This window comes from Carassius gibelio, chromosome A23, assembly GCF_023724105.1.
Source record: "Carassius gibelio isolate Cgi1373 ecotype wild population from Czech Republic chromosome A23, carGib1.2-hapl.c, whole genome shotgun sequence".
Classification (NCBI taxonomy): Eukaryota; Metazoa; Chordata; class Actinopteri; order Cypriniformes; family Cyprinidae; genus Carassius; species Carassius gibelio.
In genome coordinates this window covers 7,328,691-7,350,786 of record NC_068393.1, presented here as the reverse complement: position 1 = coordinate 7,350,786, position 22,096 = coordinate 7,328,691, and the positions used below count along the sequence as shown (strand labels likewise).

General features: G+C 35.4%; 1 protein-coding gene across 43 annotated transcripts in view; it reads right to left on the bottom strand.

Annotated features, from left to right (window-relative positions):
* The window catches only part of LOC127944672 (basement membrane-specific heparan sulfate proteoglycan core protein), a 262,930-nt gene that overhangs the window by 179,700 nt on the left and 61,134 nt on the right, over positions 1 to 22,096 (bottom strand). For 25 of the 43 annotated variants that reach the window (XM_052540809.1, XM_052540826.1, XM_052540788.1 and 22 more), the window contains 8 exons: positions 21,366 to 21,644; positions 20,636 to 20,899; positions 19,056 to 19,334; positions 16,685 to 16,948; positions 10,309 to 10,587; positions 9,553 to 9,816; positions 9,173 to 9,466; positions 5,931 to 6,026 (listed from right to left, as the gene is read on the bottom strand). In XM_052540809.1, coding sequence (XP_052396769.1) covers positions 5,931 to 6,026; positions 9,173 to 9,466; positions 9,553 to 9,816; positions 10,309 to 10,587; positions 16,685 to 16,948; positions 19,056 to 19,334; positions 20,636 to 20,899; positions 21,366 to 21,644 — 2,019 coding nt within the window. Of the gene's footprint in view, positions 1 to 4,984; positions 5,114 to 5,930; positions 6,027 to 9,172; positions 9,467 to 9,552; positions 9,817 to 10,308; positions 10,588 to 16,684; positions 16,949 to 19,055; positions 19,335 to 20,635; positions 20,900 to 21,365; positions 21,645 to 22,096 lie in introns of all 43 variants that reach the window. The other 18 variants (XM_052540789.1, XM_052540827.1, XM_052540828.1 and 15 more) reach the window with 17 other exon arrangements.

Here is a 22,096-nt window from a genome sequence, read left to right as displayed (position 1 = left end):
GATAGTGTGGCAATTACTTTTACAGTACTTTTTACAAAATCATACTTTTGGCTTGTAATACGAGCCAAAACTTGTTCACCTGGAATCACTTAATATGTTTTACAAAGTATAATGTTTGGAAGATAGTATTATTAAATCATTTGATTGTAATGTTAGTAGCACCCACCCTCCAGCTCTGTTTGTCTGTTGTCCATGTACTCCTTCATGGGTGAAATAATTTCTGAAGAGTAATCAAAAACCCATATAAATTTACAGAGAAATTCTTCACACACACACACACACACACACACGCACGCACGCACACACACACACACACACACACACACACACACACACACACACACACACACACACACAAAGCAACACTTACGGTTCTTGGAGTCTGTCATTGAGAAAAACAAATCCTCTGGTGTTTCTTTTACCTCTGATGATAAGAAATTAACATTTTTGTACATTATGTAAAATGTAACTAAATACACACAAGATAATACTGAGTGTAAAATGTGACGATGTTAGACAATCGCAACAATAATAACTGTATGATTGTCCTCTTTACTGTACTGTATGTGCCATTGCATTTCTAGTTACTGTTTCAAAGATTGGGTTCACTAAGTAATGCACTAAATTGATCAAAATTGACAGTAAACACTTTTATAATGTTACAAAATGTTTTCTGTTTCAAATAAATGCTGTTCTTTTAACTGTCTATTTATTGAATAATCCTTAAAAATGCAGCCTTGGTGAGTAGAAGAGACTTTTGAATGGCAGTCTATGATAACAAATTCAAGATGGCTGAATCTACATCAAAGGATGTCAAAGTGTTTAAAAGCAATTTTATATTTTAATGCAAGCAGATATTTAAGTATATTAGAGTGTAAATGTTGTTTACGCTGAGTGTAAATTATAGACCAACTGTAAATATCAGTAAATAAAACCCTGTTTATGCTAATGTGCATATATTGAGAGATTCAAACTAAGTACCAAAAGCATAAAGAAGCTTAATTTCAGCAGTATATGTATTAATAGCTGATTGTACCTGGTTTATGGGTGATTTTTAGAATGATGCATCCAATGATCAGGATAAAAATACAACAGACAAGACATCCTGCGATGGCTAGCAGTATTTTCCTTTTAAATACTGTAATAATGAGGGAAAATGCACACATTTAGATGAAGTGAGTTAAATCAACATTTCCTTCGAACATTGAATAATATATTATATATAGATAAGAGTTTTCTTTTTTGTCTGTTTTGTCTGTCATGTTGACAAAATATATATAATCTCATTGAAAATAAAATCTATAAACTATTTTTTTTTATCTTAAAAGCATTCTGACATTATTCTAATGCACAAGTTATTCACATCTACACACTATATGAAACAGGTTTAACAATAAATATTCCCATTACTCACTAATATTATTGGCTACAAAGCCGTCACTCAGAGCAGAGTACAGCGGTCTCTCTGTGTTTATTCCCTTGCACTTGAATTCACTTTTGATTGTTTCTTCATTTCCTGTCACTTTGAGTACATCTGAGGATCCATTGAGCTGCTGTCCGTTCATGAACCAAGTGTAGTTCCACTGTCTGCCGTCTGAGATGTTACACCTGAGAGTCACATCCCCGGTCATGATGTCGATCAGTTCAGTCTTCAGACTCAGAAATGCTGGTGGACGAGCTTAGAGCAAAGTAATACTGTATGTTACTTTATCTTTTTTTATTATTATTTTTTTTTTAATAGATATAATTCACAGTGAGCCATCTAATCAGGATAGCCTTTAATGCTTTTCCTTTTACCAGTTTTAGTAACTATTCAGAATGTATACTTGAAATCACAAAATCGCTGGGGAACATTTTTAGCAATATATTCACATATTTTTCTTTTATGCTAAAAATCATTAGGATATTAACTAAATATCATGTTCCATATCATGTTTTGTATAATAAATAAATCAAACCTTAATTTCTTATGAGTAATATGCATTGCTAAGAATTAATTTGGACAATTTCAAAGGCAATTTTCTCTGTATTTAGATTTTTTTGCACCCTCAGATTCCAGATTTTCAAATAGTTGTATCTCAGCCAAATAATGTCAGATCCTAATAAACCATACATCAATGGGAAGCTTATTTATTCAGCTTTCAGATTATGTATACATTTCACAATTGACACTTAAGAATGGTTTTGTGATCCATGGTCACATATGTTCAAAGCATATTATGCAGTAAACTACACTTTTAAAGTGATTCTGTCATCGTTTTCTCAATCTCATATCATTCCAAACATGTATGAATTTCCTTTCTTTTGTTGAGCATTAAAGGCACAGTAGTTGATTTGGTTGAATAACTTTTTTTGTTTGTTTTTGTTATGATGGTTGAAAGTCTCTTCACATCCCAATAACAATCACTAAGTTACTAAGTGCTCTACAAGTTTAATATGTATTTATATTTTTTAAGGAAGGCGTGGGAGCATAGTCTCAGTCCGAGAGCTATGATAGGCTGTCCTACCTGCCTGTTAATGTATGTTTTTGGATACCTCCCTGTTGGTGCAGACATGATATGTCATCAGTGCGTTCCAATATGCTATTGCGAGCAAAATGGGCGTTATTATTCTAATAGTCTTTGATTTGAGTGAGTTTTCTCACCGGTGAAAATTTACTGCCTGTGAGCATTCATGTGTTTTCAAGGAGGCGTGGCTTTGGAGAGAGATTAGCAGGCAGGGTGGAATCTTATGCCTCCAAAGCTAGCTTGCTATTGCTAGCCTTCCAAAATCGCCTACCTTCAATAAATACATTCTGAAAGTCATTGGGGTTCAAAACAACATTAGACCCCAACGACTTTAAAATGGACAAAAATTTTGCATTTTTAATTTATATCAAAATATCTTTTGTGTTCCACAGAAGAGGAAAGTCATACATGTTGGAAACAACATGGAAAGTGTGAAATTATGACAGAATTGTCATGTCATTTTGGGTGAAACTGTCCATTTAACATGATAACTAATCATTTTCAATTTGTTGATTGGTTATATCCTATATATGAAACGGTCACAGAGGTAGTTTATATGTTTTAGAAGAGTCTAACTCACCTTGAACTCGTACTTGTAGAGTCTCACTATCCACTGAGAAGTCTCCTCTCTGTGCTTTGCAGTGATAGTCACCAGTGTCAGTCAGAGATACTGCGTCGATGGTGAATTTTGAATTTTTGATCAGAGGCTTTGCGGCTTTATGCCAGTGGTATTCCCAACCTACTCCTGACATGTTACAATCAAACTTAACTCGCTCCTCAGTGTAGAACAACTCAAACCACTCATGTTTTTTAATGATTGGTTTTGGTGTGATGTCTTGGAGCAAAAGAGGTTACAATTAGAAAAAAGTGTACCATCTTCAAACAAATACCTGATTTGAAGATGCTTGATGGTCTAGATAATCTGTTACTACTGAATGAACTGAGTTACTTAGTGAAAATCCTTTTCAACATAACTAGAAAGCTGCAAACACTGACAGTTTTCCACTTTATAATACAAATGTCAGTGCAACAGTAAAGAAGCTATACCAGTCCGTACTCAAGAACATAATGACATAGTTCATAACTATTTGCATCTATTATTATTAATAATTATACTGTATTTTCAATATGTATTTATTTTATTTTTTAAAATATTGCACAAATATATGGAGCCCCGCACATGACATTTAGGAAAAAAAATTGTAGGCTAAATTGTGTGCAAGATTTACTGATTCGTTCCCTTAATGTACTAAAATGATTACTATTGCTTTCCCTCGATTTACTATTGCGCTCCCTCAATTTACTAAATTGTGCGCATGATTTAGCAAATCGAGGGAACAATTTAATAAAATGTGAGCACAATTTAGAAATCTAGTGAATTAAATAGTAAATCGAGGGAATGCAATAGTAATCGTGTGCACGTTTTAGTACATTGAGGGAACGAATGAGTAAATCGTGCACGCAATTTATTAATTTTTTTCTTACATGTTATGTGCGGGGCTCCGTATAAATACAGTTATTTTGTAAAAATAAGTACATATTACAAGCATGTTTTGAATATGGATAAATTTGATATCATGATTAATTAGTTAAATTGTATTCTTTATTGAATTGTTTATATGTAATAAATTGAATACATAAAGTGATTCTTCTAAAATGAAAACGCCACCGTTTTTCCATATTCCACTATGTTATTCCCTCATCTTAGAAGAGCTGATACTGTATGTACCTCTACCGTCTCAGTGCATGCACTCAATCATTGTAGCACGTGGTGCCACTATGGTAGTGTTTAGCTTAGCAGTATTCATTCCTTAGGATCCAAACAGGGATTAATTTAGAAGCCACCAAATACTTCCATGTTTTCCCCATTTAAAGAAGTTTACATGAGTAGTTACAAGAATAAGTATTGTGACACAAAATAAAACATGGCAATTTTCTAAGCGGATAAAAAAATTATAACTAGAATGTATGGCGGAAGAGCACTTCGCAGTACTTTGAACTCAGCATTAGGGAAAACTTGGAAGTGTTTGGTGGCTTCTAAATCCATCCCTGTTTGGATCCTAAGGAATAAATTGTGCGAAGCCAAACACTATCATATTGGCGCCGCGTGCTACGGATTGAGTGCACACACTGAGACGGGAGAGACACGTATCAACTCGTCTACATGGAAGGGAGAACATAGTGGAATATGGAAAAACTGTGGCACTTTCCTTGAAAGACTCAAACAGACAAAGGAAGTGCTTGTAATATCAAGTTTTAGGCATTGTTCATATGTACCAATCATAGAATATCATGTCAAAAGCAGTTTTACTTGCCTTTAATACGAAGTTGCACAGCTTCAGTTTCTCTTGTAGTCACCAATGTTCTCGTCAGATGTTTTCCTCTGCAGGTGTACGGTCCTGAATGACCCGCTTTTGCTGAGCTGATGGAGAGTGTGTTTCCAGAAAAGGAAATGTCCTCAACCTTTTTAAGTGAACCTCCGTTTTTAAACCATTCATAGCCCCATTTATTTGACTCTTCATCAACTGAACACTTCAGAGTCACTTTCTCAGTTGGGTAAAACATATTCCATTGAGACTCTATTGACAGATTTGGTTTAGGTGGCTCTGCACAAATAAACAGCATAACAGAAATTAAATTCTTCTAACATTGTTATATTTTATAATGGTCCTTCATTTAATTTTAAAATAGTTGAAAGACTGCAAAATCCATTGAAAAGTCTTCTAAAATGTATTGATACTTTAAAAATGGCTATATTATAATTTAACCATGACATGTTCTTTAAGCTACACCATAATAGATTCTTACCATGGACTGTTAACAAATGTTGTTTGCTTCTTAAAGTCGACACATTTCTGCCCTGCAGCTCAGCTTGGCACTCATAGGCCCCGTGATGACTGGACTTTACTGACAGTGTGAGATTGTACCCTTTTATGTTTGTTTCATCACTGGAGACGATTTTGCTTGAGTCCTTGAACCACATATAATTCCAGTTTTCTGAAACACCTTGAATCACACACTCTAAATAAACTTTTTCACCAGGAAACGCTTCTGTCCAATCAGACTGAATACGTGGTTCAGGTGGTTCTAAAAGAAGAGAACAAAATGGAGGGTGAATGTGGTCAGATAGATCATACAGAAATTAATGCTAAGATGTTCATGCAATTCCTGGGAATTTCACTGAGGCATCATAAATTAAATTAATGCACAATGAGAATAATATTACATAATTGAAAATTATAAAGAGGTAAATTATGGACTCACTCTGAACTCGCACTTGTAGAGTCTCACTGTCCACTGAGAAGTCTCCTCTCTTTGCTTTACAGTGATAATTACCACGGTCAGACAGAGATACTGCATCTATGGTCAATTCTGGATGTGTGATCCGAAGGGTTGAGCCTTTATACCAGTGATATTCCCAACCTACTCCTGTCATATTACATTTAAGCTGGACTTTCTCCTCAGCGTAGAACAACTCAAACCACACATGTTTTGTGATGTTTGGTTTTGGTTTGATGTCTAGGAGCAACAGATGTTAAAAATTAGAAACAGTGAACCACCTTTAAACAAAAACTGTCTTGAATTGCATGTGCTTTTTATTATTTATTATCAGGGCTTGGGAGTAACAAAATACATGTAACAGTGTTACGTATTTAAAATACAAAATATGAATAACTATTCCATTATAATTACATTTTAAAAAAAGGGGCAATCAGATTACAGCTACATCTTAAAAGTATTTTAGAATAACAAAGTGATTACTTTTAATTATAATGTAATTTCTTAATTTAATATTTGAGTAAACAGTTTGGGGATTTTAACCAATGTGGCAACTAATTCTCAGTTGAAAAAAAAAAAAAAAAGAAAAAAAAAACCTGCATGCAGCAGCCTGTTAATTTAGCAAGTCTTAGTGAGCGTGAATACATGCTCATTATCACGACAAACATTCTCCTAGAATTCACACTTTGCATTCAGTTAACAGATTCATATGAATCATAAAAGTGTATAAAGTCAAACGATAGCTTTATGTGCTTTACAGATGAACTTTAAGTCTTTATTTATTCGAAATGTTCAATAATAGATAATCTTTGGCTTAGTAATGCAAGCTTGTGATCCGATTCGTGAATAGATATTTGAATCAGAACCATTTGATTCTTTTGAGTCAATATTTTAAAATAATAATTTATTTTGTTTAAAGAAACCAGTGTGGAAACCAATGGTTCACAAACTGGATAGATCTGAGGTGCAGGGCTCGCGAAATCGCAAGCCCGATGTCCTGGGGCCTTTAGTGTTTTTTCCAGCCGGGGTCCAAAATGAATCACCCCCCTGCCCGACGGGCTATTTTTAATAGTGATGTCAAATTCTTAACTTGATTTGCGTTGTTCACTCTCTTGTAGGGGTGAAACGGATCGCAGTTGATAATTTGCACTTATTTCTAAGTCTTGCCGATTCAATAATTTTGAACCATTCGCGTGCATTCGGAGTTTGCGTTCAATCATTCAAAACACACAGAGAACCGCGTTTCAGACAATGCGCGTAGCTACACATGATTCATCTTTTGCGTATCCTTGCTTCTGAATGAACATATACACACAAAACTATCTATAAATTAATGTATCTGCAGGTTTTCTCGTAAACACAGTCGGTTATGTCTTAAGTGAACGTATACAGTGGAGAAAGAGATCTCCTGTGCATTATTATATTGGATCCGTGCATTCGGTCTTAAAAGAGCAGCAGCCTTTAAATCCCTGGTGTTCCATTAGTGGCACATGCTGTCAGAGAGTGACATTTGTCTCGTTCACAAAATTAAAATCGGACCATTCTGTTTTTACTTCACATTTTTTAATTATACAATACAACTGACATGTATTTAGCATCTTTTTTGGATAGTAATTCAAATGGTTTCCTCTGATTTAAAATAGAACACAGACAAAGCCTTTGTTAATATGGAGATATTTATTTTAGTTTAATATATATATATATATATATATATATATATATATATATATATATATATATATATATATATATATATATATATATATATTTTTTTTTTTTTTTTTTTTATTTATTTATTTATTTATTTAGGATTTGTTTCGAAATTTAAAGTTTTATTATTTAACATTTCAATTTCACAAAGAAATATGCAGCATTTTGTCTCCCAAGTTTTTTTTTCTCCATTCTGTCACTGATGGAGTTTCGCTTCCTTGCCGCTGTCGCCTCTGGCTTGCTTAGTTGGGGTCACTTCATCTACAGCGATATCATTGACTTGATTGCAAATAAATGCACAGACACTATTTAAACTGAACAGAGATGACATAACTGAATTCAATGATGATCTGCCTTTAACTGTCGTTTTGCATTATTGACGCACTGTTTTGCTAATGAATGTTGTTCAGTTGCTTTGACGCAATGTATTTTGTTTAAAGCACTATATAAATAAAGGTGACTTGACTTGACTTGATAAATAATATAATGACACATTGTCATTTATAATTTGTCTTAAACCTCATTCTGTAAAAAAATATATATATATGAATAAGTCGTAAGAAAATTGTATGGAGTAATCTGTATTGTGAATTTGATCAAATCGTAAATTTGTTGCATCATTACATCCCGATATGCTACTTGTTTTTGCTGATCATGCTGATTTGTCCATAATAAAGTTCAGCCGATGTCTTTTTTTTCTTCTTTTCTCTCGAGCTAGTTAAATAAATTTTGGGCTACCAAAACCTGAAGAATTCCTTCCCGAAGGGCTACCAATGATCTTGAATTTTTGCGAGCCTTGAGGTGTGCTTCCCAAAAGCACCGTTAATAATGACATTGCTTGCGACTGAAACGAGCCCGATCGCTTCTTCATAGAGAGGATTATAATAGTTTAAAGTTTGGTCAATTCATTGAACCTATCTATTGTAGAACTTGGACAACTGTGCCAGTTGTCTTGGCTACTTTTATTATGTGTTTGGTTTGTCTGGGTTCGTTTTGAAACTTGGAATGCAGCGTAAAACATGAAATCCCATTCATTGTATTCAAATCGAATCCATACTAATTGGAAGATTTTAATGACTTTTTTTATTATTTTTTTTTTTTAATAGAAATTCTGTGGAAAACTGATGTTGTTAAAACTAAAGTGCAAAGAAAACAAATATTAGTAGAGGTCACATTTATTTAGAGTTGGAAAGCATAAAAGCAAGACATTAAGTTCATATGTTTATTTTATGTTACAAAACTTAAGTATTTAAAAGTATTCTTAAGTATTTAGATTAAGTTACTAAACCTGAGTAATGTAATGAAATACATACTGACTACTTTTTAAAGCTTGTATTTTGTAATCTGTAGTGAAATACATTTTAAATGTAACCTTCCCAGGACTGTTTATTATCCAAAACTAAATGAATTGACCCATGCTGCTAATAGTGTTTGATCGCTGTCAAGAAAGGTAGATGGGAAACTGTAAATGCAGACATGAACCACTGTACACTGATACAGCTTCTTCACTGGAATGAATTTTAAGGTACCTGTAAATCTTCCTTTTAGATAATTCATACAAAATCATATTTTTAAAAGCAGTTCGAAATATTCAACAGCTTTTTCAAAGGACTCTCTTGGTGTCTCTCCCTTTTCATTCATATCTATTAATCATAGAATATCATAAGTAGTTTTACCCTGAATACGAAGTTGCACAGCTTCAGTTTCTCTTGTAGTTGTTACCAATGTTCTCGCCAGATGTTTTCCTCTGCAGGTGTACTGTCCTGAATGACCCACTTTTGCTGAGCTGATGGAGAGTGTGTTTCTAGAAACTGAAATGTCCTTATCATCTTTAAGCGAACCTCCGTTTTTAAACCATTCATAGCCCCATTTATTTGACTCTTCATCAACTGAACACTTCAGAGTCACTTTCTCAGTTGGGTAAAACATATTCCATTGAGACTCTATTGACATATTTGCTTTAGGTGGCTCTGCACAAATAAACAGCATAACAGAAATTTAATTTTTCTAACATTGTTTCTGGATATATAAAACTGCATCAAAATATGTGTCCTACCTCTTATTGTCAATATTGTAGATTTTGCATATGTCATCTCTCCCCTTCTTACTTGGCAAGTGTAGTTCCCTTTTTGAGATAATGTAGCATTTTGGATAGTGTAAATGGGATTGTTGACAGTGCTCACTTGCTGTGAATCTATTTGCCAAAAATATTGCCATTTTGAAGTCTTCTCTTGAATGCTACAAGTGAGTTTGACTTGTTCTCCAGTGTAGATCTCTGCGTGGGATGGATCTTGCTGCAGAAGGATTGTTGGCTGTGATCCTTTATAATTACATAAAATATGATCACATATTTATAAAACGTTTTATATTGACAATGTACATTATATTTTATAATGGTCCTTCATTTAATTTTAAAATAGTTTAAAGACTTAATATATATATATATATATATATATATATATATATATATATATATATATATATATATATATATATATATATATATATATATATATATATATATATATATTTTAATAAATTTATTAAAATGTAAATTTCAATGAAATTTTGCCTGAACTGAGGTTTATAAACAGCACAAAACTCAATATTGAATAATTACAAAACACACAATGTTGAAAAATTAATAAATAACAGAGTTAATAAATAAGCATAAGGTAATGATTTACGCGAAACACAATTAACTGTCTTATAAAATATATGAAACTTTAAAAATGGCTGTATATTTCACAATGCAACATATTACAATTTAACCATGACATGTTCTTTAAGCTAAACAATAATAGATTCTTACCATGGACTGTTAAAAAATGTTGTTTGCTTCTTACAGTCGACACGTTTCTTTCCTGCGACTCAGCTTGGCACTCATAGGCCCCGTGATGACTGGACTTTACTGACAGTGTGAGATTGTTCCCTTGTATGTTTGTTTCAGCACGGGAGTCGATTTTGCTTGAGTCTTTGAACCAAGTATAATTCCAGTTTTCAGAAACATCTCGAATCACACACTGCAAAGACACTTTTTCACCAGGAAACGCTTCTGTCCAATCAGACTGAATATGTGGTTGAGGTGGTTCTAAAAGAAGAGAACAAAATATAGGGTGAATGTGGTCAGATAGATCATACAGAAACTAAAGTAATCCATATGAAAACAACGCGATGTCCGTCTTTCACATCACCCTTCATTATATCTATTGTGACCACGCTCACACGATGAACACGCTATTGAGATTATAATGTTTCATGTGAAGCTTGCAGCTTGTAAACGCCCATACAGAAAACAAAGCAGCGAGACTGTTCTTCATGTTTTTTTTTTTTTTCAGTGTTCAGTCTAAGAGGAATAAGACATAAGACATAAGACATAATTCACCCCAATAAGATGTGATGAGGATTACCTCAGGATTTGAGTTTTGGATTTCCTTAGAAAAAAAAGAATGAGGGCCTTTATTCAGCAGAGATCATAAACATTAGTAAGTCTCTCTTTTTTTTTTTTTTTTATATACTTGTATTAGGTTTCACATAACTTAGAAGGGAGAGTTTATTATGTGAGTCTAGGAGAGCATAAGTCTAAGTGGATGTCTATGACATGCAGAGTTCCACAAGACTTGGAACCACCAAGATTCCTGACTTGATTTTTAGTTGTTTGACCCCTAGAGTCAAGGTATGCATTCACCTTGAACACTTCATCTTTGTCCCCAAATGCAATGACTTCAGTTTTTCCCTTGTTTAACTGAAGAAAGTTCTGGCACATCCAACTATTAATTTAATCAATGCATTGGCAGAGGGAGTCAATGGGGCTGTAGTCATTTGGAGATAAGGCTAGGTAAATCTGGGTATCATCAGCATAGCTGTGATAGGCAATTTGGTTCTTTCTCATTATTTGACTTAGTGGAAGCATATACAGGCTAAACAAGAGCGGTGCAAGAATTGACCCTTGTGGGACTCCGCATGTCATGGATGTCCACTTAGACTTATGCTCTCCTAGACTCACATAATAGCCTCTCCCTTCTAAGTATGATCTGAACCATTTGAGTACCATCCCAGAAAGCCCGACCCAGTTTTCCAGTCTCTCTAGTAGTATGTTATGATCGACAGTGTCAAACGCAGCACCGATATTTTGCCAGAGTCTCAATTTAAGCGAATATCATTTTTTATCTTAATGAGTGCTGTCTCTGTGCTGTGATGTGGTCGGAAACCAGATTGAAAATTGTCCAGGTATCCATTTGAGTTTAAGTATTTGTTCAGCTGATTAAAAACTACCTTTTCTATAATTTTGCCTATAAAAGAAAGATTAGATATTGGTCTAAAATTGCTCAAAATTGTGTTATGATTTTAGTTGCAGCACTATGTCTTCCAGAATTTTGCTATCAATTGTTTCAAAAATAGACATAGTATCTTTTTGATATTTTGGCCGAATCTGTCTGACCTCTGCATTACTTGAGGATGTGCTAATCGCCTTCCTGATATTTATGATCTTCTCAGAAAAGAAAGAAGCAAACTCATTTGCATTTGCTGTCTGATAGCATATCACTGGGAATCTGACTTGGGGGGTTTGTCAGTCTCTCAACAGTGGCAAAAAGAGTACGAGTGTTATTTAAGTTACTGTTTATTAGGTCTGAGAAGAAGTTCTGTCTAGCTGTGGCTAGTTTCACATTAAAAGCATGAAGGATGTCTTTATAGATGCTATAGTGAATTTCAAGTTTCGTCTTCCTCCACATCCGCTCTGCTTTTCTGCATTGTCTTTTCATAGTCTGAACTGCTGTTGATATTCTCCAAACTGATTTCTGTCTGTTTGTTTTCTTACTGACTATTATTGGAGCAATATCATCAATAACATTCTTAAAGGGGGGGTGAAATGCTATTTCATGCATACTGAGTTTTTTACACTGTTAAAGAGTTGGATTCCCATGCTAAACATGGACAAAGTTTCAAAAATTAAGTTGTATGATTGAAGGAGTATTTCTGTTCCAAAAATACTACTTCCGGTTTGTCACAAGTTTCGGAAAGTTTTTTTCGAGTATGGCTCTGTGTGACGTTAGATGGAGCGGAATTTCCTTATATGGGTCCTAAGGCACTTCTGCCGGAAGAGCGCACGCTCCAGTATAGCACAGCACTGAGAGCACAACAGACTTCACTGATCAAAGCAAGAGCGTCGCGAAATGTCACAAAAGGAGTGTGTTTTTGGTTGCCAGGGCAAGACAACCCTGCACAGATTACCTAAAGAGAAACAGCATTAAGGGACCAGTGGATGGAGTTTATTTTTACAGAGCATCAACGGAGTTGTGCAAGTGTTTGTGTTTGTTCCCCTGCATTTCGAAGATGCAAAACAAACAAGGCCCAGTTTGACGACGGATTTGCACATCGTTTATTTCTTAAGGATGATGCAGTCCCAATGAAAAAGGGTCACGATCGTGTGTTGGAACCGCAGGCGGTGAGTAAAACTGCTTCAAATATCTCTGTGTTGTTAACTTAGCTATCGGCGCGTAAGCACATCAAGTAAACAACATGCGATGTTGTCATCAAACTGCACTTTCCACATGTACAGCTTAAAAAAAAAAACGACAAAATGGAACTTAATCATTTTCCAAAACCGCTAAGCAAATATATATACAGTTTCAGTACATACCACATAGAGCCGCTGTTGTTGCTGCTGCTCTTGTTAAATTTCAGCCTCTGGATCATAAATATACGCTGAATCTGACTGTTAGCCATGGTTTGTTTTTGGTTGGTTTTGTCCTCAAGCTTCCAAACGCTATCAGCGCAAAAGCCTACTGGCTCTCGTGATTCTTCAGCTCCGCCCACACGTCACGCCTACAGACGCTCGTGTTTTTCCGGAAAAAATCGGTACAGACTATCTTTCTCTTATGAATATAATAAAACTAAAGACTTTTTGGAGTTATGAAGGATGCAGTACTACTCTATAGGTACTCAAGATTAACAGGATATTGAGTGAAAACGAGCATTTCACCCCCCCCTTTAACTTTTGAGTTGAAGGAATCAAGAAGAATATCAACAGAGTCTGCAGAAATGCTTGGTGTTAAAGATATAGCCTCTATAAATAGTACACTCGTGTTCTCGTTTATGCATCTCCTTCTGACAGAGACAGATCAAGATTCAGTGGTAGCAGAGATCAATATATCAAAGAAAATACAGAAGTGATCGGATAGTGCTACGTCCTTAATAACAATGGATGAAATGTTTAGACCCCTACTGATGATTAGATCCAGAGTGTGTCCACCATTGTGTGTGGGTCCATGCACATGCTGAATCAGGTCAAAGGTGTATAGAAACGTTATCATTTCTTTTGTAGTTTTGTTTTCTGCATTATCTATGTGAATATTAAAATCCCCTGCAATTGCAAAACAGTCAAACTCTGAGGAAATTATTGCTAACATTTCTGTGACCTTTTCAACAAAGGCTGGAGAGTATTTTGGGGGCCTGTAAATAATAATAAACACAATGCGTGGAGCACCTTTCAGCACAATCCCTAGATATTCGAAAGACAAGTACTGACCAAATGACACTTGCTTGCATTGATAGACATCTTTAAATAGAGCATCTACACCCCCACCTCTCCTAACAGTCCTGCAAACAGTCATGTAAGTGAAGTTAGGGGGGGTGCTGCTTCATCTAGGATTGTTGCACTGCAGCTGTCTTCTAGCCATGTTTCATTTAGAAACATAAAATCCAGATTGTTTGTGGTTATAAAGTCATTGATTAGAAATGATTTATTTTTTAGTGAGCGAATGTTTAAAAGTGCTAACTTGATGGCAGTGCTTTGTGTCTTTACATCAATCTTAGTTTGATGCATAATAGGCCGCAGATTGGATGAGTTTGCCCTTCGGCTTGAGAAGGCCTTAGACTTTCTATCACGTGATAAAACTGAAATAGAGAAAGCTACAGGCACACTGAGTTCCCCGGGGGACCCGACACATATCACTGAGTGCTGCTATCAGTTGTTTTTGGTTCACCTTTAGCAGATCGAGGGTTTGGGCCCTGGCGTTGTGGCAGCGGTCGGAGAGCTCTCATAGGAACAGGGCCCACAGGCTTTGGTGGTTGGGGGGCCCACCGTTTTTTAGTTGATATCTGCGGGCTAGCAGCAAATGAGTGGGAGAGTTTAGTCCCAACAAACAATTAAAAAAATAAACAATTGTCTATGTTCCCAGAAAAGATTGAAGTTGTCGATGAAATGTACTCCTTTTATATTACAAGATCTTTGTAGCCATGTGTTCAGCCCAAGCAACCGTGAAAACATATTTGTTCCCCTTGCTGGGAGTGGTCCACTGATGAACGACTGAACTTTGAGTCTTTGAAGTGTTTCAAAGAGTTCAATGAAGTCCTTCTTAAGGAGTTTTGACCAATCTTTTCTGAATATCATTCTTCCCCACATGGATGATGATTTGATTTGCAGTCTTGTGCTACATCAGAATGTTCTGAAGTTCCTTGTTCACATCAGAGACCGTTGCTTGAGGAAGGCAGCATGTTGTTGTTTTCCTGCTACGGATGTTTCTGATAACAGAGTCAACCCACAATCAGAGTCCTTGGCTCGGCTGCGCTCTGAGCTGAAAGCCGCTGTCTGCTCGTCCTTGAGCGCCTGTTAGTAGCAATGTTTGCTGCTGGCTGATCAGATCCATGTTTAAATTTGGGGATTCCTCACCCACATTTATTAATGCTTGAAATCTGTTCTCCAGATGTATAGGGGGTGGTAGAATACTAGTATTCACAAGCCTTGTCATAGTCGAATCTGGGGTAGAGGAAGCTATGGCAGCAATACGAGAAACTCGTGACAATCTGATATCTTGTGTTCCTTTGGGTCTTGCTCCCTGTTTGTGTCAACGATTAGTGTGGCGATCAGTTTCGGCTTCTTCCTCTACACTTGGTATAAACTGTTGAGATTCAGAAGATTCATGGGACCGGCTGTTTGCTGAGGGGGTCCATGACGACGGTCTGCTAAGTGTTCCGTCTGTTTTGGAAGTCCAGAAAGTAACTTTGTTTCAAGAATCACAATCCTTTGTAGAAGTTTGCAGCAGTTTATGCAACAAGTAGATCCAACAGGAGGCATTTTCTCTCTCTTCTGTTTGGTAGGCAGTTGTTTTCCCGTCTCCGGAATGTAAGCTGTTCGCAGTTGGAGACAAAGTCTTCTTTTTGTAGTATTATTCCAGTCCCAGTGTTTTTAGTTTTAGCGTTTGTGCCAAAAATCTGTTGTTTGAGCACTGTGCTGATCTGCTGAAGTAAAAATCTTAGAAAAATCAGAGAAAAGTACAGAAATAAGAAGCAAGGGCAGAGCAGTAAGCTAGAACGTCCGAACGGTAGCAAAGCCGGAAGCAGTAACTAAATCAGCATACTATCATCTCAAAAACATTGCAAGAATTAGATGTTTTGTTTCCAGCCAAGACTTGGAGAAACTAGTTCATGCCTTCATCACCAGCAGGATGGACTATTGTAATGGGCTCCTCACCGGCCTTCCCAAAAAGACCATTAGACAGCTGCAGCTCATCCAGAACGCTGCTGCCAGGATTCTGACTAGAACCAGAAGATGTGAGCATATCACCCTAGTCCTCAGGTCCTTACACTGGCTTCCAGTTACATTTAGGATTGATTTTAGAGTACTTTTACTCGTATATAAGTCACTAAATGACCTAGGACAGAAATATATTGCAGATATGTTCACTGAATATAAACCTAACAGAGCACTCAGATCACTAGGATCGAGTCAGTTAGAAATACCAAGGGTTCACACAAAACAAGGGGAGTCAGCCTTTAGTTACAATGCTGCCTGCAGTTGGAATCAGCTTCCAGAAGAGATCAGATGTGCTAAAACACTGGGCTAGACTTAAATCTAGACTTAAAACTCATCTGTTTAGCTGTGCATTTATTGAATGAGCACTGTGCAATGTCCGAACTGATTGGACTATATTTTCACAGTTTTTTATTTTTTTTTATTTTTATGTAAAATCATTTTCTAACTGTTTTAAATTCATAAAACTGTTTCAATTTATATATATATATATAAAAAAAACAATAGAAAAAGATTTTCTCAGATCTTTTCTACATGAATAATAATAACACTGTTTTTTGTGTTTTTTGTTTGTTTGTTTGTTTGTTTGTTTTTTTTTGGTAGAAAATCAGTGTTTCTAGATATATATAAAACTGCATCAAAATATGTGTCCTACCTCTTATTGACAATATTGTAGATTTTGCATATGTCATCTCTCCCCTTCTTATTTGGCAAGTGTAGTTCCCTTTTTGAGATAATGTAGCATTTTGGGTAGTGTAAATGGGATTGTTGACAGTGCTCACTTGCTGTGAATCTATTTGCCAAAAATATTGCCATTTTGAAGTCTTCTCTTGAATGCTACAAGTGAGTTTGACTTGTTCTCCAGTGTAGATCTCTGCGTGGGATGGATCTTGCTGCAGAAGGATTGTTGGCTGTGATCCTTTATAATTACATAAAATATGATCATATATTTATTAAATGTTTTATATTGACAATGTACATTATATTTTATAATGGTCCTTCATTTAATTTTAAAATAGTTTAAAGACTTAAAAAAAAAAAAAAAAAAAAAAAAAATTATACAGTATTGTTCAAAATAATAGCAGTACAATGTGACTAACCAGAATAATCAAGGTTTTTCGTATATTTTTTTATTGCTACGTGGCAAACAAGTTACCAGTAGGTTCAGTAGATTCTCAGAAAACAAATGAGACCCAGCATTCATGATATGCACGCTCTTAAGGCTGTGCAATTGGGCAATTAGTTGAATTAGTTGAAAGGGGTGTGTTCAAAAAAATAGCAGTGTGGCATTCAATCACTGAGGTCATCAATTTTGTGAAGAAACAGGTGTGAATCAGGTGGCCCCTATTTAAGGATGAAGCCAACACTTGTTGAACATGCATTTGAAAGCTGAGGAAAATGGGTCGTTCAAGACATTGTTCAGAAGAACAGCGTACTTTGATTAAAAAGTTGATTAGAGAGGGGAAAACCTATAAAGAGGTGCAAAAAATGATAGGCTGTTCAGCTAAAATGATCTCCAATGCCTTAAAATGGAGAGCAAAACCAGAGAGACGTGGAAGAAAACGGAAGACAACCATCAAAATGGATAGAAGAATAACCAGAATGGCAAAGGCTCAGCCAATGATCACCTCCAGGATGATCAAAGACAGTCTGGAGTTACCTGTAAGTACTGTGACAGTTAGAAGACGTCTGTGTGAAGCTAATCTATTTTCAAGAATCCCCCACAAAGTCCCTCTGTTAAAAAAAAGGCATGTGCAGAAGAGGTTACAATTTGCCAAAGAACACATCAACTGGCCTAAAGAGAAATGGAGGAACATTTTGTGGACTGATGAGAGTAAAATTGTTCTTTTTGGGTCCAAGGGCCACCGGCAGTTTGTGAGACGACCCCCAAACTCTGAATTCAAGCCACAGTACACAGTGAAGACAGTGAAGCATGGAGGTGCAAGCATCATGATATGGGCATGTTTCTCCTACTATGGTGTTGGGCCTATTTATCGCATACCAGGGATCATGGATCAGTTTGCATATGTTAAAATACTTGAAGAGGTCATGTTGCCCTATGCTGAAGAGGACATGCCCTTGAAATGGTTGTTTCAACAAGACAATGACCCAAAACACACTAGTAAACGGGCAAAGTCTTGGTTCCAAACCAACAAAATTAATGTTATGGAGTGGCCAGCCCAATCTCCAGACCTTAATCCAATTGAGAACTTGTGGGGTGATATCAAAAATGCTGTTTCTGAAGCAAAACCAAGAAATGTGAATGAATTGTGGAATGTTGTTAAAGAATCATGGAGTGGAATAACAGCTGAGAGGTGCCACAAGTTGGTTGACTCCATGCCACACAGATGTCAAGCAGTTTTAAAAAACTGTGGTCATACAACTAAATATTAGTTTAGTGATTCACAGGATTGCTAAATCCCAGAAAAAAAAAATGTTTGTACAAAATAGTTTTGAGTTTGTACAGTCAAAGGTAGACACTGCTATTTTTTTGAACACACCCCTTTCAACTAATTGCCCAATTGCACAGCCTTAAGAGCGTGCATATCATGAATGCTGGGTCTTGTTTGTTTTCTGACAATCTACTGAACCTACTGGTAACTTGTTTGCCACGTAGCAATAAAAAATATACTAAAAACCTTGATTATTCTGGTTAGTCATATTGTACTGCTATTATTTTGAACAATACTGTATATATATATATATATATATATATATATATATATATATATATATATATATATATATATATATATTAATGCATTTATTAAAATGTAAATTTCAATGAAATTTTGCCTGAACTGAGGTTTATAAACAGCACAAAACTCAATATTGAATAATTACAAAACACACAATGTTGAAAAATACCAGAGTTAATAAATAAGCATAAGGTAATGATTTACGCGAAACACAATTAACTGTCTTATAAAATATATGAAACTATAAAAATGGCTGTATGTCACAATGCAACATTTTATAATTTAACCATGACATGTTCTTTAAGCTAAACAATAATAGATTCTTACCATGGACTGTTAAAAAATGTTGTTTGCTTCTTACAGTCGACACGTTTCTTTCCTGCAGCTCAGCTTGACACTCATAGGCCCCGTGATGACTGGACTTTACTGACAGTGTGAGATTGTTCCCTTGTATGTTTGTTTCAGCACGGGAGTCGATTTTGCTTGAGTCTTTGAACCAAGTATAATTCCAGTTTTTAGAAACATCTCGAATCACACACTGCAAAGACACTTTTTCCCCAGGAAACGCTTCTGTCCAATCAGACTGAATATGTGGTTGAGGTGGTTCTAAAAGAAGAGAACAAAATAGAGGGTGAATGTGGTCAGATAGATCATACAGAAACTAAAGTAATCCATATGAAAACAACGCGATGTCCGTCTTTCACATCACCCTTCATTATATCTATTGTGACCACGCTCACACGCTGAACACGCTATTGAGATTATAATGTTTCATGTGAAGCTTGCAGCTTGTAAACGCCCATACAGAAAACAAAGCAGCGAGACTGTTCTTCATGTTTTTTTTTTTTTTTTTTTTTTTTTTTTTCAGTGTTCAGTCTAAGAGGAATAAGACATAAGACATAAGACATAATTCACCCCAATAAGATAATAATATCCTCCGTTTTTAAACCATTCATAGCCCCATTTATTTGACTCTTCATCAACTGAACACTTCAGAGTCACTTTCTCAGTTGGGTAAAACATATTCCATTGAGACTCTATTGCATACCTGTCAAGTTTTGGATTTGAAAATAAGGGAAATTTTCCAGCGCCCATTGCGAGCAGTCCCACCACCCCAACAAAGCTCCAGTATCCCTTACATTTTAAGACAGGTGTTATAGCCCAAATTAAAACACAAAAGGGTATATATGAAGAGCATTTATTTAAAGGCTTATTTGCATATTTTCTGTTAATTTAACATTGCTTGTCTTTACATTTACATTTCATTTTAATTCCACACATCCTTTTCATTTCATATTGCTTTTCTTTAACAGTTTTTCTTTTCATTTCACATAACCTTTCTTTTACTCTTTTAGTGAGTTGTTGTACCAATTTGTTGCAGACTTTGCATTCTTTAAAAAAGTAAATTCGCTGTCCCATTTATCACGGTATTTACACATGGGTTTTGGTTTTTTGGCAGGTGTGCCTTCACTCTCTATTGTAGCATCCATCATCCGTCTCTGTTTTTTCTTTTGTTGTTGTTGTTTTTCCCGAGTTATAACTCATGTCACCTGACCTCACACACTCCTCGCGACAGGCTACTACAGGTGGGAGTTATCGCGAGACTAGTGACAGAGCTCAGATTGGGAATGTTTTTATTATTATTATTTTATTAATAACGCAGGTAAAAAAATAAAATAAATAAAATAAAAATACGGGAGACTTACGGGAAAATACTAATACGGGAGGACGGCGGGAAAGAAGGGTAAAATACGTGACTTTCCCGGCCAAAACGGGATACTTGACAGGTATGCTCTATTGACATATTTGCTTTAGGTGTCTCTGCACAAATAAACAGCATAACAGAAATTAAATTTTTCTAAAATTGTTTCAGGATATATAAAACTGCATCAAAATATGTGTCCTACCTCTTATTGTCAATATTGTAGAGTTTGCATATGTCATCTCTCCCCTTCTTACTTGGCAAGTGTAGTTCCCTTTTTGAGATAATGTAGCATTTTGGATAGTGTAAATGGGATTGTTGACAGTGTTCACTTGCTGTGAATCTATTTGCCAAAAATATTGCCATTTTGAAGTCTTCTCTTGAATGCTACAAGTGAGTTTGACTTGTTCTCCAGTGTAGATCTCTGCGTGGGATGGATCTTGCTGCAGAAGGATTGTTGGCTGTGATCCTTTATAATTACATAAAATATGATCACATATTTATAAAACGTTTTATATTGACAATGTACATTATATTTTATAATGGTCCTTCATTTAATTTTAAAATAGTTTAAAGACTTAAAAAAAAAAAAATATATATATATATATATATATATATATATATATATATATATATATATATATATATTTTTTTTTTATAAATTTATTAAAATGTAAATTTCAATGAAATTTTGCCTGAACTGAGGTTTATAAACAGCACAAAACTCAATATTGAATAATTACAAAACACACAATGTTGAAAAATAAATAAATAACACAGTTAATAAATAAGCATAAGGTAATGATTTACGCGAAACACAATTAACTGTCTTATAAAATATATGAAACTTTAAAATTGGCTGTATATTTCACAATGCAACATATTACAATTTAACCATGACATGTTCTTTAAGCTAAACAATAATAGATTCTTACCATGGACTGTTAACAAATGTTGTTTGCTTCTTACAGTCGACACGTTTCTTTCCTGCAGCTCAGCTTGGCACTCATAGGCCCCGTGATGACTGGACTTTACTGACAGTGTGAGATTGTTCCCTTTTATGTTTGTTTCAGCACGGGAGTCGATTTTGCTTGAGTCTTTGAACCAAGTATAATTCCAGTTTTCAGAAACATCTCGAATCACACACTGCAAAGACACTTTTTCACCAGGAAACGCTTCTGTCCAATCAGACTGAATATGTGGTTGAGGTGGTTCTAAAAGAAGAGAACAAAATATAGGGTGAATGTGGTCAGATAGATCATACAGAAACTAAAGTAATCCATATGAAAACAACGCGATGTCCGTCTTTCACATCACCCTTCATTATATCTATTGTGACCACGCTCACACGCTGAACACGCTATTGAGATTATAATGTTTCATGTGAAGCTTGCAGCTTGTAAACGCCCATACAGAAAACAAAGCAGCGAGACTGTTCTTCATGGTTTTTTTTTTCAGTGTTCAGTCTAAGAGGAATAAGACATAAGACATAAGACATAATTCACCCCAATAAGATGTGATGAGGATTACCTCAGGATTTGAGTGTTGGATTTCCTCAGAAAAAAAAAGAATGAAGGCCTTTATTCAGCAGAGATCATAAACATTAGTAAGTCTCTTTTTATTTATTTATATAGTTGGTTTCACATAATGTGTAAGCATTTTACTA